The 13,281-nt window shown below is 35.9% G+C and overlaps 1 protein-coding gene across 2 annotated transcripts in view; it reads right to left on the bottom strand.

The window, feature by feature from the left end:
* Positions 1–13,281, bottom strand: part of LOC136562576 (cadherin-12) — a 527,265-nt gene that overhangs the window by 67,987 nt on the left and 445,997 nt on the right. For both annotated transcript variants that reach the window (XM_066559495.1, XM_066559505.1), the window contains exons 5-6: positions 8,386–8,505; positions 1,538–1,705 (exon numbers count right to left, since the gene is read on the bottom strand). In XM_066559495.1, the coding sequence (XP_066415592.1) occupies positions 1,538–1,705; positions 8,386–8,505 (288 nt within the window). The remainder of the gene's footprint in view (positions 1–1,537; positions 1,706–8,385; positions 8,506–13,281) is intronic.

Genomic DNA, 13,281 nt, shown 5'->3' with positions numbered 1-13,281 from the left:
GATGTGCAATATTTTGCTTCAAACCACTGTGGCAAAAGAAGACTTGGAGGTATAATATAACACTGATTTTTTCACCCAAAAGTTCTCCAGGGAGTCCAGGGGAGATAAGGATGGATATGACTGACATGTACAGGCAAAACAGTAGGCAAATCAGTAGGAACAGATTTACTCAATTCAGAGAAAATTTCCCATTCTGAAAAAAGAGAAATCAACACAGCTTCTCTAAATAAAGCTGATATTTTGCAGTGCTTTCTGAATTCTTTGAAGAGGTTAACATTAGGCAGGCAATTATGTAAAGATGGATTAAAAGAAAATGAGAGGGAGCTCTTAGTTGTATGATACATACTGATCTGTGTACCTCTGACAGAACATGTTAAATTTCTGACAGAATTTTATGACAGAATTTCTGACAGAAATTTAACATAAATTTCAAAGCAATGGGGCAAACTGCTGCAAGAAAAATACATTAGGTGTTGTTAAATACAAAGACACCATTAGAACTAAATACAATTAGATAGTAAGGAAGTCTTATGAAGTATTGCTTGGCCTGTTTTATGGATACCATCTAGACATGAGTGTAAGAGACAGAAGGAATGACCAAATGGATCCTTCTCATAACATGATTTTTCTTACATACCTGCAAAAGCACAATTTATTTTCAGACTGAGTAAAAGAAGTAGAATTTTTATGAGAGAAAACTTCACAGTTGCAGATGTGATTTTGTACCTATGGAGTATTCATGATACATATAGTGCGATTTCAATTCATAGGCAAGAAAGAGATGCAAAGTAAAAGCTGCCATGATCTTACTGCAGATTCATGCAATATATTCTAATATGAATTAGCCTTACTAATGAATTTTAACAGCTAATTATTTTGGCATAGTTATCAAGATATATGCTTGTTTAATTTCTGCATTTTGAAGGTACAGAATATACCAAACTTCAGTAAATTTATGGAGACAAGTATATGACAATCCTCCTAATCATACACAGACTATAAAACTCTTTAAATTAGCATACTTCTGAAAAGCTTCATTTAAACTAACTGATGTGAAACATAATAAATTATCAGTAAATGATCACTGTTTGGAGGCTGTAAGTGTTTTCAGGGACAGATATAACCTTCTGTGCCAAGACATATAAAAATCTGTTCCTGAATATAACAGTAATGCTTAGCATGAGCTAGCTCTGCCTTTGGTACCTGGAAGTCTCAGGTTATAACCTTTTGTAATTTGAAGGAGTTAATTCAGTTTCCCTTGACAAAATAGTATTTCCCAAATAATTTTTATAGTGTAAATGAAATTAACTCAGGCTCAGGCTGGTTTTGGGTGGAATGATGGTATATATCCTCTTAAGCATTCAACTCATACTTTCAAATTGAGCTTTATATTATTTTTAAAAAACAGGATGTCTGATTTTTCTTCATCATATACTGTTCTTTTTCCTGGATCTCAGTTTCTTATCTGCAGGGCTTTTCCAAATTAATACTTTTAGTCTTGCTTATTTGAAAATCAGTGCTTTGGAATATTACATACTCTTAGGAAATCTGGGTGGGTTGTCGTTGACATCCGTGAGAGTAATGTTTACAGTGGTAGTACCAGCTAGTCCTCCCAGCTGTCCTCCCATGTCCTTGGCTTGGATTAGAACTTGATATTGTTCTTTCACTTCTCTGTCCATATTTGGCAAAGCTGTTCTTATTACACCTATGAGAAGAAATGAAAAAGAAAAGGAGCAAATAAATAATGGGCTGTGATTGTCTACTCTTACAAATTAATACTGAATCTCTTGAACCAGGTATAGAATTCTTCTGAATGGTTTGATGAGAGGAGGTCACATGAAAACACAAAAATCACTCAGGCTTTTTTGAAAGTGTGTTTGTCAGCTACTCGACCACTCAAAATGACTGTTTTGTCTTCTCAATCAGGATATGAATGGATGAAAGAGAATGATGCGTTTTCACCAGGGATGTGAATGCTGTGATCATAGGTTTGCAATATCAGGGATGAGGAATACTGCCTTGTACAGAGTAAGGCAATGTGGAAAGAGGTGACATTGCATTGCAGAGCCTGCATCTTCAATTGTTTCCAACCATTCACTTGACAATAAATGCAAGTTACTGTAGGCCAAGACAATGTTCCTCTGTACAAAAGGAGGTCTTTATTAGAAGACCCTAGAGAAAGTTTTCTTGATATAGCACAAATATGCATTGAAAATTTGAGGAATTTTCTATTAAAAAAGGAATTAAATATCACTGTAAGACATGAGTTTTAGTCTTTTGTTACTTTGGATAGTTGCTATCTGAGCAGATACGCCACAATCTCCCTTCAGATATGCTAAGAATATATAGAATTAAAGGAAGACTTGGAGAGAGAAAGAGAGGAGAGAAAGGGAGAGATACTACTGAACACACAGATTAACCAATGAGGTTGTATAATGCTAAAAGGTTTGGGGTACTAAAGGCTTTTTCTTGAAATAAAATATGTAGGAGGAAATACATGTCTTCGTCAGAATTTTACAAATATAAATAGTATTGTAAAATGCTATTTATTCAACAACAGTTATCAGAAAATGTCTAGGTGCACATTCAGATAACATGAAAAATTGAAAAATTACTGGAAGTATGGCCTTCCTGGTTATTATTGATTTAGAAAGTATCATTGTCTAGTATTAAACAATTTGATGATGTCAAAAGCAGGTTTTTACCTGGTGTTAAAATGGGTCTGGAATGGCATGAAGCAAACTTTTAGGACCATTCTTATCTTTATAGCAGCTCAGCACTGCTGTCTTAACAAGCCAGAATAGGAACCATTAGCTTATAATACTTTTTCAGAGTCTAGAAATAATATTGACCTAAATCTGCTATTTCTGGAACCTATTAAAAATTCCCATTGAATTGAACTCTATAATGATTTCCTTTCTTGCCACCTGTAACATGACGATAATGACAATATTAGAAATCACCATTTTCCTGCCTCAGGATGGCATGTACTATACTGCACACAGTTTGCTCCAAACTGAAATCTTTAATTATAAATCTGCAAAAAGTTTTTTAAAAAGTTTTTTCATATTCAGAAAAAAAATATTTTTGCAAATAGGATGAACTTTACAGGTTTCCTCTTGAATCTCTTAATTATTCCTCAATTTGGCATTGTGGAGGCTATATGTTCCGATATTTTACAACATCCTTGGTATGTTCATTCCAAGGAGAAAAGACCTATGGGAATGAAAGGTCTCCTGTGTCACTAACAAAATGAAATATAAGAATTACATAATCAGAATATGCTAAGTTGGAAGCCACCCATCAGGATCATTGAGTGCAACTCCTGTCTCTGTGCAGGACACACCAAGAGTCATAACATGTTCCTCAGAGTGTTTGTACAAATGCTTAATGAACTCTGTCATGCTGAAGCTGTGACCACTTCCCTGGTAAGCTGTTCCAGTGCCCAACCACCCTCTGGGTGAAAAACCTTTCTCTGATATCCAACTTAAACCTGCCCTGACTCAGCTTTATGACATCTCCTCAAGTCCTGTCACTGGTCATGAGAGAGAGATCTGTACCGGCCCCTCCTCTTCCACTCATGAGAATGCTGGAGACCACAATGAGACTTCCAGTCTCCTCCAGACTGAACAGACCAAGTGACCTCAGCTGCTCTTCATATGGCTTCCCCTCAAGACCCTTCTCTCTGAGAGCTCACATGGGTTCTTTTTTTATATTATGGCACCAAAAACTGCCCCCAGCACTTGAGGTGAGGCTGCCCCAGTGCAGAGCAGAGAGGGACAATCCCCTCCCTTGCCCAGATGGCGATGCTGTGCCTGATGCCTCCAGGAGATGGTTGGCCCTCCTGGCTGACAGGACACAATGATTCAGATTCAATTGGCCATTGTCCAGGACATCCAGGTTCCTTCCCACAGTGCTGCTTTCCAGCCCCTCTTTCCCCAATCTCAACACAACCAGGGTATAGACTGCAGAATCTGGTACTTTGTTAAGCTTCATATGTTCGGTGACTGCCCAGCTCTCTATTTTGTCAAAAATCTGCAGGACCACCCTGCCTCCGGGAAAGTCGACAGCTCCTCCCAATTTAGTGTCATCAACAAACTTACATAGTGTTCCTTGCAGTCCTGTGTCCAAATCATTTATGAGGATGATGAAGAACACTGTGTTGAGGATAGATCCCTACAGAGACCCACTAGTGCTAGGTCACCACTCTGATCACCCCATCACTCAGGTCACCCCATTCACTACAACCCTTTGTGCCTGACCTGTGAGCCAGCTGCTCACCCATGACATGATGTGGTGTTTACCCAGCTGTGTGCTGGACATTTTGTCCAGAAGGATCCTGTGAGAGATGGTATAAAAGCTTTGCTGAAGTTCAAAAAGATGACAGAAAAACATGACAGAAACAACTGAGCATGGGCACACAGCAGGTTGTGAAGAGAGAAAAGCAGTTTATCTGGTTGATATAGGTGTTCTGGGTACAACTAAGTGACTTTCTCAGAAATGTTCCAGGGTTTTTTCAGAAAATGAAGAATGGGCAATCACTCCAGTAGTAAAGTTCCAAATCACCCACTATTTATTCCTATCTGGAAATGTAAGGTCATTCTATATATTTTTCTGGAAACAAAACCCTTATCTTTAGAAAAGAAAAAATCTATGAAAATAATTTTTATGTCTTGAAATTCATGGGCAATTTTCTTCTTTCTGCCTACTCTATTTCAAAGACTTAGACAAAATACTGAGAAATATTATTTCTTCCAAAATCAGTTCATATGGACAGGAAGAATGTGAATTAGGCTTATCTTACCTGCAAAATAGAAGAATAAAGTAGAGCTAAGGATCCATGGAAAGGAAAGGGCTACAAATGCTGGTATTTCAACTTCAGCATTACGAAGAATATCTAAATTTAAATCAAAGGTTTATTAAAATGTAGAGGCCTTATGTGCATGTGATTATGTTCTGAGTTTTTGTAAATCCTTTTACCTAAAGATTTTACAATATTGTTCAACTGCAGAACTGAATAACTTTGATTTTCTTTTTTGTCTTTTCAGATGTCATCAATATCAAATGCGTAGAAAAATATGGTCTCCATGAGATTGCTGAAAACGCAAAATAGTATGTATGGGACTTGGGCCAGAAGATTTGCTTTCCAAAATTATTGACCTGTAATTCAGCAGGAGATCATCCACTTTTGTGTAAGAGAAAACACAGGTTCCAAGAAAAACCTCCTGCATAAATACATCAATTCTCCTGCTGATACCACTTTGGATTTCAATAATATTAATGAAGTCATAAGATGGACTAGAATGCAAAGTCTAACAAAACTTGGTTACATCTAGCCATAAAGAAGAATATTGACATAAAAAACATATCAGAAAATTGGGTGGAAAGGGCATTTTCATGGTGAAAATGGACACTTTCATAAGAAAGAGAATATACAGACGAAAGAGAAGAGAGGTTATCTGTTTTAAGAGAAGTTCTCATGTTAAAAAAACCCTCACATTAAAATCAGAAGAGAAATTTTATAGTATTTAAAAGTACCCTTGACATACAAGATTTGAGGCCTTAGAGTGTGGCATTCAAACAGTTGCTCTCCAGAAGATACTGTACTGCATGTCACCCCTCTAAAATAGCAATGAAAGCTAACTCTCCCTCTTCCACATGGTTTGATTATCTCCAACCAAAAAAAAAAAAAAAAAAAAAAAAAAAAAAAAAAAAAAAGGAAAAAAGATTAGGAGGTCAATAAGGACAAAGAGTAAAAGGGGGGCAGCTGTGACATTCAGACTCATAGAGGTTAAATACTATTTAAGTGTACTAGTTTCATATCAGAGTAAATGTGTAACACCTATTTAGGAGTGACTTGAGAAAAGAATATGTGCTAAATCATGTGCTTGATAAGCACAATCCTTATTTCACACATAAAGTTATGGTCAGTGGTTTCTCTGTTACTACTTTGCAATAGGATCTTGCAATGGGATCTTACTTGAGCTACTAACAGAAATTTCCACAAAGATATCAACATCTGTGCAGTAGAAGCTAAAGACATAAACAATGTTTGAACCTTTTTGGGAAGGAACAGGGAACAGAAGTACTATTAAACAGCTCTATACATCCATATCAGCTGCCTTCCTGAATACTGTGTGCACTTTCTCACCCTGAGGAGGAGAAGGATGATTAATGGTATGGAATGGCTTCTGTATAAAGAAGTCTCCAATCTAGAAAAGAGTAGTTTCAGAGAGAATATAAATAGAATTAACTATTCACTGTCTTATGCAATATATGAGGTCTGAAACAATTTAAGAGATCCCCCTCTTTCAAAAAAAAGAGCAAGAGGAGGTGGTTCTTAGTCAGATAAACTTCTGCTGTGGAATTTCTAGACAGTGGGTATGCAGCTACTGTACTCCTGGACAAGTCAAATCTACTGGGAAGTGGAAAAGTTGTGAAGGAGAAATACTTTCAGACTTTTAGTTACTTTGACCCTGCTAGTCACCCAGGAATTTTTCAAGGACAAAAGGACAAGTTCTTTCAAAGCTAGAAGAGTATTCCAGGGGTACATCACTAAACACTTACTCTTCATCCCTCACTAGAACTAAGCAGGCCATCACTTTGGGAAACATGACCCAGGGCAGAAACTTAGTATAGATGTTCTTGGGTTCTTTAAATAACTACAAGATTATGTCTCAAAATTGTTTCTGGAATGCAAGAGATAGCAAAACAAGCCAACAAACAATACAAAAAATGCTTATTCATCTGCTGGCAGTTCTGAGTTTGTCATTGTACCAAAATGGCTTTCTTCCCCTTTCCTGCCAAAAGCACTCAGGACAGATTTCTGGCAGTAAAACTCTCCAATGAAAAACTACCGTATCAACTCCTCAGTTATAAAATAAAGACTATGAAAGATCAGATCTGTAGTACTGCCCTTGACTTCTGGATTTTAGAACAAATCGTTAAGCATCATCCTGTGCAGTGTTAATCACATACTGCTTACCTCTAAAGTCACTGCTAGACCCATGAGTAATTCTCATAATGTGAACTTCCTACTGTAAGGCACGTTACAGCATATTATTGATGCTTGTAGAACCGTGAATCTATATGGTTTTCTTCTGGTATAGGATTTTAAACTACGCTGGGCTACTGTTTCACCAATCTTCCTCTACTGCTGTGTCCGTTCTTTTCGCACATGAGTAATTCATTTAAGGTAATAGGCAGGTTTTTATGATGTTCCAGGGCTTGTAGGGTGCAGACCATCACTTATGGTTGTCTCACTACTGAGTAACAGATGAGAACATATGACACAGTCATTCAAAGTGCCATGGGAAAAATAGTTCTTCTTCCATGTACCACTAACTACTCTTTTTCTTGTGAAACTTGTACTAAAACTCCAATTTTGGCTCCAGTGAAGATTTTTCTTGCCACTGAATTTATACCCATTCTTTACAAAACTGAAATGAAAAATTAAGTATAAAGGCAACTACTTTTTTTTTCCCCAGACACCCGAAGAAGTCCTATTTCAGTTTGAAAAGTAAAATTGCTCACTGCAAATTGCAGTATGATCTCCTGCTAAATGGGGCATGGAACAAAGGAATGTGTACAATGGAGATGGTACACTCACAGCCTTACAAAGCTCCACCATCAGGGCTAAAGGCCCTGAATCTGACATTCTACATTGGAAGGTGGAACTATTTGCTGAAAGGAGCATATGGATAGCTTTCCCTATAAGACACTCAGGATGCCACAATGTGTGTCATTCACCATGTACATTATCACTTCCTCAACCGAATTACTAAATATAGAATCAAGAATGACATTTAGAAATATAGGACAAGATACCCAATTAACATGTATACCAACCCCCAAAAAACTTCAGTCTCTTTAAACACATTATCTTTTTCTGCTCATGCATCCAGTAACCCCAAAGATTATATGCCCCAGGAAAAGAGGAGGGAAGGAGATGATTACCTGTTCCACAGTCTCAAATTAGTTCAATATAACAAAACAATAATTGCTGGAGAATTCCTGTCTGTATGTTCAGCAAGTAAAAATGCTAAGACCCAAGTTAAAATACTCAATCATCAGGAAAAAAAAAAAGGATACATGTAGAAGACAAAGCTTAATCTTAGGAAAGCGGTAAAGCGTTGAAAAAATAATCATTCAATGTAGATATATTTTAGATATTCCAGTACTGGTTGGACTAGCATGTTTCTTTTCTTTCTACAACACATTGTAATTCATAAAAAGCTAATCAATAATCAAAACTGAATCATGTGGGAAATTGCTTTTCTGGATTTTGGCCATATCAACCAGATCCATATTTATTCATTGATACTGCCTACATGAATCAAAAAATCCAAAGCTTAAATCTTCCACTGTTGCTGATAAACTATTTACCTGTCTTGGGATCAATGGAGAAATATGGTTGCCCCTGAAGAATGCTGTAAACCACTCTAGCACTGTTTCCATAAGTGGGATCATCAGCATCTGTCGCCTTTACTTGAAGCACATATGCTCCTGCAAAGAAACACAGGTAATCACATTTTTGTCACACAGCAATGATCAGGGATATTTCAGACACATTAGTCCAGTTGCTAGTGGATTCTGTTGCAATTCTTGTTCCACTGGAAAAAAGGTGAGAATAAAACTGTTAATTCTTCAGCTCCACGCTAGCAGCCATCTAGGTAATAGTTGAGGCATAAAGGGGAAGAAAGAGAAAGAAGATACTTATAAAGATACTTACGTCAGAAGATACTTATAAATAGTTTATGATTTTTTGCAAAAACCTTTTACATAACGCATACAGAATGGAGGTTTGGGAAAACTCAATATTAAATTTTGAAAAAGGATTATACCCCACAACTTTGTGAAAAAGTAGACAACCATAAAAGTAAAACATGGGAGTTGCCTTTAAAGCAACTATTTGGTCAATCAACTCCTGAATCTTCAGTAAGATCAAGCGAACCAAGCTCTAAGTACATTAAAGAACTGCACTGCAGTCTCCTAAAGTTGGAATTCATATTCTTAGAGTATGAAATTAGGTGTTTAGTTCAGGTAGTTGTCTTTAAAATCCAGACATGACTACCCTTGCCCTTCCAATACAGCTCAGTAAGAATTAGAAATAATGTGGAGGAAGCATTTTTGTCACTTTGTCTTCAGCCATAACTGTAGACGAGACCTAGTGCAGTTTTCTTTACATTACAACTAAAAATGGACCAATGGAACAAAAATGAAATGTACATGAAATCAGAAAATTCACTGTACATGGCAAAAGTTCACAGAAATTTCTTGTTTCTCCTGCTGTTTGCTAATCTATTTAGTTGCATTTCCTCACTGCTCCATAATTAAAATAGTTTTCAAACTATAAACTGCAGCAAAACAAAGAGCCATAGTGTTAGGCTTTTCCATCAGCTTTGAATAATTGTTTCCTATGATCTTCTGTGCAATTCAGTGTTGGAATTTGCAGTGCTGATTTGGAGTGAAGATTGCCTACACAAGGAACAGCACAGTGATGTGCATTATGTCCATCATTCCTGTTTTAAGCAGCATTGTGCATTTGGAGCTCATTTGACATTTTTTCAAAAATATCCATGGAATACTGCAAGAGCTTTAAGACTGCTACTTTTCTGCAGTGAAAATTGACAAGTTTTAAAAAATGTTCAGAGTTGGAAATGGACCTCATTGGATTTGTCAAAGCTTTGTTCACCTCACTGAGAGATGTTCCTTGTGAAAGGTCCTATGACTTTGGCAGGAAAGTAAAAGTGAAGGTTAATTGTTTGAAGGACAATTTTTTCAGTGTCCAGCCCATGTAATCTCTTCATATGACAGTGATGACTGACAGTGGTGTTGAGAGGTTTAGTACTAGCATTGTAAAAACTCTTGCTGCATGATGGCAGCATCAGACTTCTCCTGTTATGTTTTTTTGAGCAATAGAGAATGAAAAGCTATTCCAAGAGATATTCTATCTCCTGAGGAAAACACAAAAAATATAAGTGCTATTTGATTAAAACCCACTTTTTACAGTTAATTGGTGCATCATGTTCTTAAGCTGACAGCAAGTTTCATTAAAATCAACTTCTCAAACAAAGAAAATGTTAGCAAATAATAAGTGAATGAATGAAAATAAACACCTAAGCTGAATCCATATCTATATCTCCTCACTCAAAAATGTGATGGATGGAATCTGAAAAAAGCAGACACTGGACATCAAAGTGCCTGAAAATTCTGTCACTGATTGAGGTGCTTGATGATTCCTGCACATACTGATTATTCGTGTAGATATCATTGGGTACATGATCCAGGTAGTCCAACTTTCTTACACAAAAGAAGGAAGAAAAGTTGATTTACAAACTAAGTATTATTAAGGGAAACATACAGAGTCTGATAAATACCTGGCACTGAATATGAAAAACATTCCATTTCGCATTGGCAGCACTTTCACCTGTATTAACCCACCTGTCAGATCTTTTAAACTAACAGATAATATGTAAAGTTTATATTTTTATGAGAGATCTGGCATGTTGGTTTGTGTTTTTCTAATATGCCTCCAGTCATTTACTTATTTAAATGCATACTTAATGTTCTAAATGGATTTTCTGAAATTGGTTTCTCATCCTTTCAGTATTATCAAGCATTTCTCTTTGTATCTAACAAGCTTTCTATTTTATTGCAAAGCATGAAACCAACTTATTTTTAAAAGTAGACTCTAAAATCAAATTATATTTTTCCATGCAATAATGCAGTGCACTACAGCTGAAAAACTTTAATGCACAAATGTAGTGAGGAAGGATCACATTAACTGTACTTCATGACATTTCAATTAAAATATATACTTACATAACTACATGGAGTAATGTAATGAGCAAAAAAGATACAATGCTTCTTTTTAGGAAAATACCTTCTATTTAAATATTATTAAATATTATATTTAAATATATTTTTAATTTTTCACGTGCAAGCAACACATATTTAATGTAAGGCATTATAAAATGCAGAAAAAATGAATTATGCTTTAGTTATTTATGTTTTGGAAAGAGGAAAAAAATAATGTTAAACCATTCACACAGCTCAAGAAATGGTATGGAATTTTAAAGATTGTGTTTTCTTTGAAAAAACTCAAGCGGTATTGAAAACTAACATACTGTAAATCACAGCAAGCATGCTCACCTGAATTTTACTCTAGCTAAAACTAAAGGAGACTCATCAATAAGTGCTAATAGAATGGACCCTAAGATCTATAACTTGTTGGCAAAACTGACAGAAATAGCACTAATAAAAAAGCCTTGTTGTTTATATCAGAATAACTGCAAGGAACTGTAAGACATCTGAGTTTATACCATTTTATGAAATTTTTATGAAATATTGATTTGACTTCTAGAGCAATTACCTTCTTTTTTTTTTCCTGACAGTCTCTCATTGGTAAAAGTGTTATTTTGCCAAAACAAAAAGAATCTTTGAAAGAATTCCAGTATTTATGGAATCTCTTTTCATCCAAGCAGTACTACAAAGAAATTTCAAAATATTCTAATACAAATTGCTTATGAATGTCAAAATTTGTTTAAAGAATGATTTTGAAGTTTAGACCCTCCCAAATTTTGAAACAGAGTATTTGATTCATTTATTATCTTTTCTGTTTTGTTTTTTTTTTCCCTTATAAAAGACTAAAATATTGATCCTTTTTATTATTTCAACATGGAAACAAATTCTACCTTTACCAAAGTGTAGTTGGGGTGGGATATCTTGCTCTCTGTGGAGCTATTTCTGTCATTCAAAGTAATCAAGCATGAAATCTGAGGTTTTTTTATGTTTAGTTTGTTGACCTGAAGAGCATGACAAAGAATACACAAAACTTGACTGGGACTAGTTAAAATGGTTATTTCATTGTAAAGAAAAATGAGATGATTCAATGCTATGAGAATAACAGGGCAGACTTGTTTAGACATGATTCCGGAAAAAAAAAACGCTCCATCAATAGAATTGCAAAGAAAAACTGGAAAGGAGATGGTGATATATTATGCATTTTCTTGTTAAGAACAGCTTACACTATGCCTGCAAATCCCATTAAGTTTGGTTACAAATGCCAAAATTCAGTTAGGTGGTAGCAGTGTGTTGTTTTACACAGGAAATGAGGGTGACCTGCTTCGAGGCTTTGAAGAGGTAAGAGAAAGATGGATGGGAGTAGTAAGTTTTAAAGATTAATTGAGAAAGGAGGGGATGCTGAAAATATTATATCACAGGACTTCAAGTGTCCCACAGACTTTGTCTGGAGTCTCTCTCCACTCCACACTGATCAGAGGTTCAGTCAAAGCATGTGACTCAGGCCCTCATCCTGCCAGGTTTTGAATTTCATCAGTACAAAGATATCATTGCTTTGGTGATACTGTCAAGCAGATTCCTACCTCAACTCTTCTCCTTTGAAATTTAGGGCTTTGATTTTGCCATTTTCCTTGTTCACCTTTTTCCTGTCTTTTGTGAGTAGGAAATGAGTATGTGACACTGTATGTGCATTTTCATGGAATTACTTTTTGTAATGGAGTACCAAAGGTAGTTTCATCTAATTCATGGTGAGTAAAGACATGTTTTCCTTGTACAGTCAAAAGAACTGTCATCATCTTGCTGCACAACCTCTCCCACATGCATTATGTAGTACTTTTGAAAGAAATTAGATGATTGTGAAAATATTTTTTTTATGGGAAGGGTGAAGGAAGAGCACAGCTGCTGGCATAGAAACTAACTACTTTGTGCAATATTATTTCTAAACAATTCCAAAAATAGCACCATGGCAACCCAAACAACATCCATCTTCTTATCAGAATTCAAATAAAACCCTAATCAACACATTTCATAGTTGTGGGGTTTTGTTTTTTTTTTTAAGCTTAAGAAAATAAAGAAGTGAATTTATGGCTCACTGCAGCACTACATTGCAATTCAGATCAGGAGATTTCATGTCTCAATAAATATTCCCCTGACCTGCCACCAGTAGTTTCAGCAAAACTCCAGTGCTCAGAAGACACGGGCATTTGTAAAGAGAGATGCTGACGTTGCCCTTTTGGGACTTATCTTCTATAGAAAAATTACCAGTAATAAGTTCTGAATATATACTCCGGACGCTGACTCCCACAAAAGTAACGTGAAGAAGACATATTTTACTTGGAAAAGTCAGTTTCCAGCTTATGTATTCATGGCTGTGCAGCCCTGATAATAACACAAGCTTGCTGGCTCCATCAATATCTTGAACACTAGACACAATCAGAGAAGCACACTTTATTCCTGTTTTGCATTCCAGACATCACC

Source organism: Molothrus aeneus, chromosome 1 (assembly GCF_037042795.1).
Source record: "Molothrus aeneus isolate 106 chromosome 1, BPBGC_Maene_1.0, whole genome shotgun sequence".
Taxonomy (NCBI): domain Eukaryota; kingdom Metazoa; phylum Chordata; class Aves; order Passeriformes; family Icteridae; genus Molothrus; species Molothrus aeneus.
Note: the sequence above shows the minus strand (reverse complement) of the source record. Positions and strands in the feature narration are given on the sequence as shown.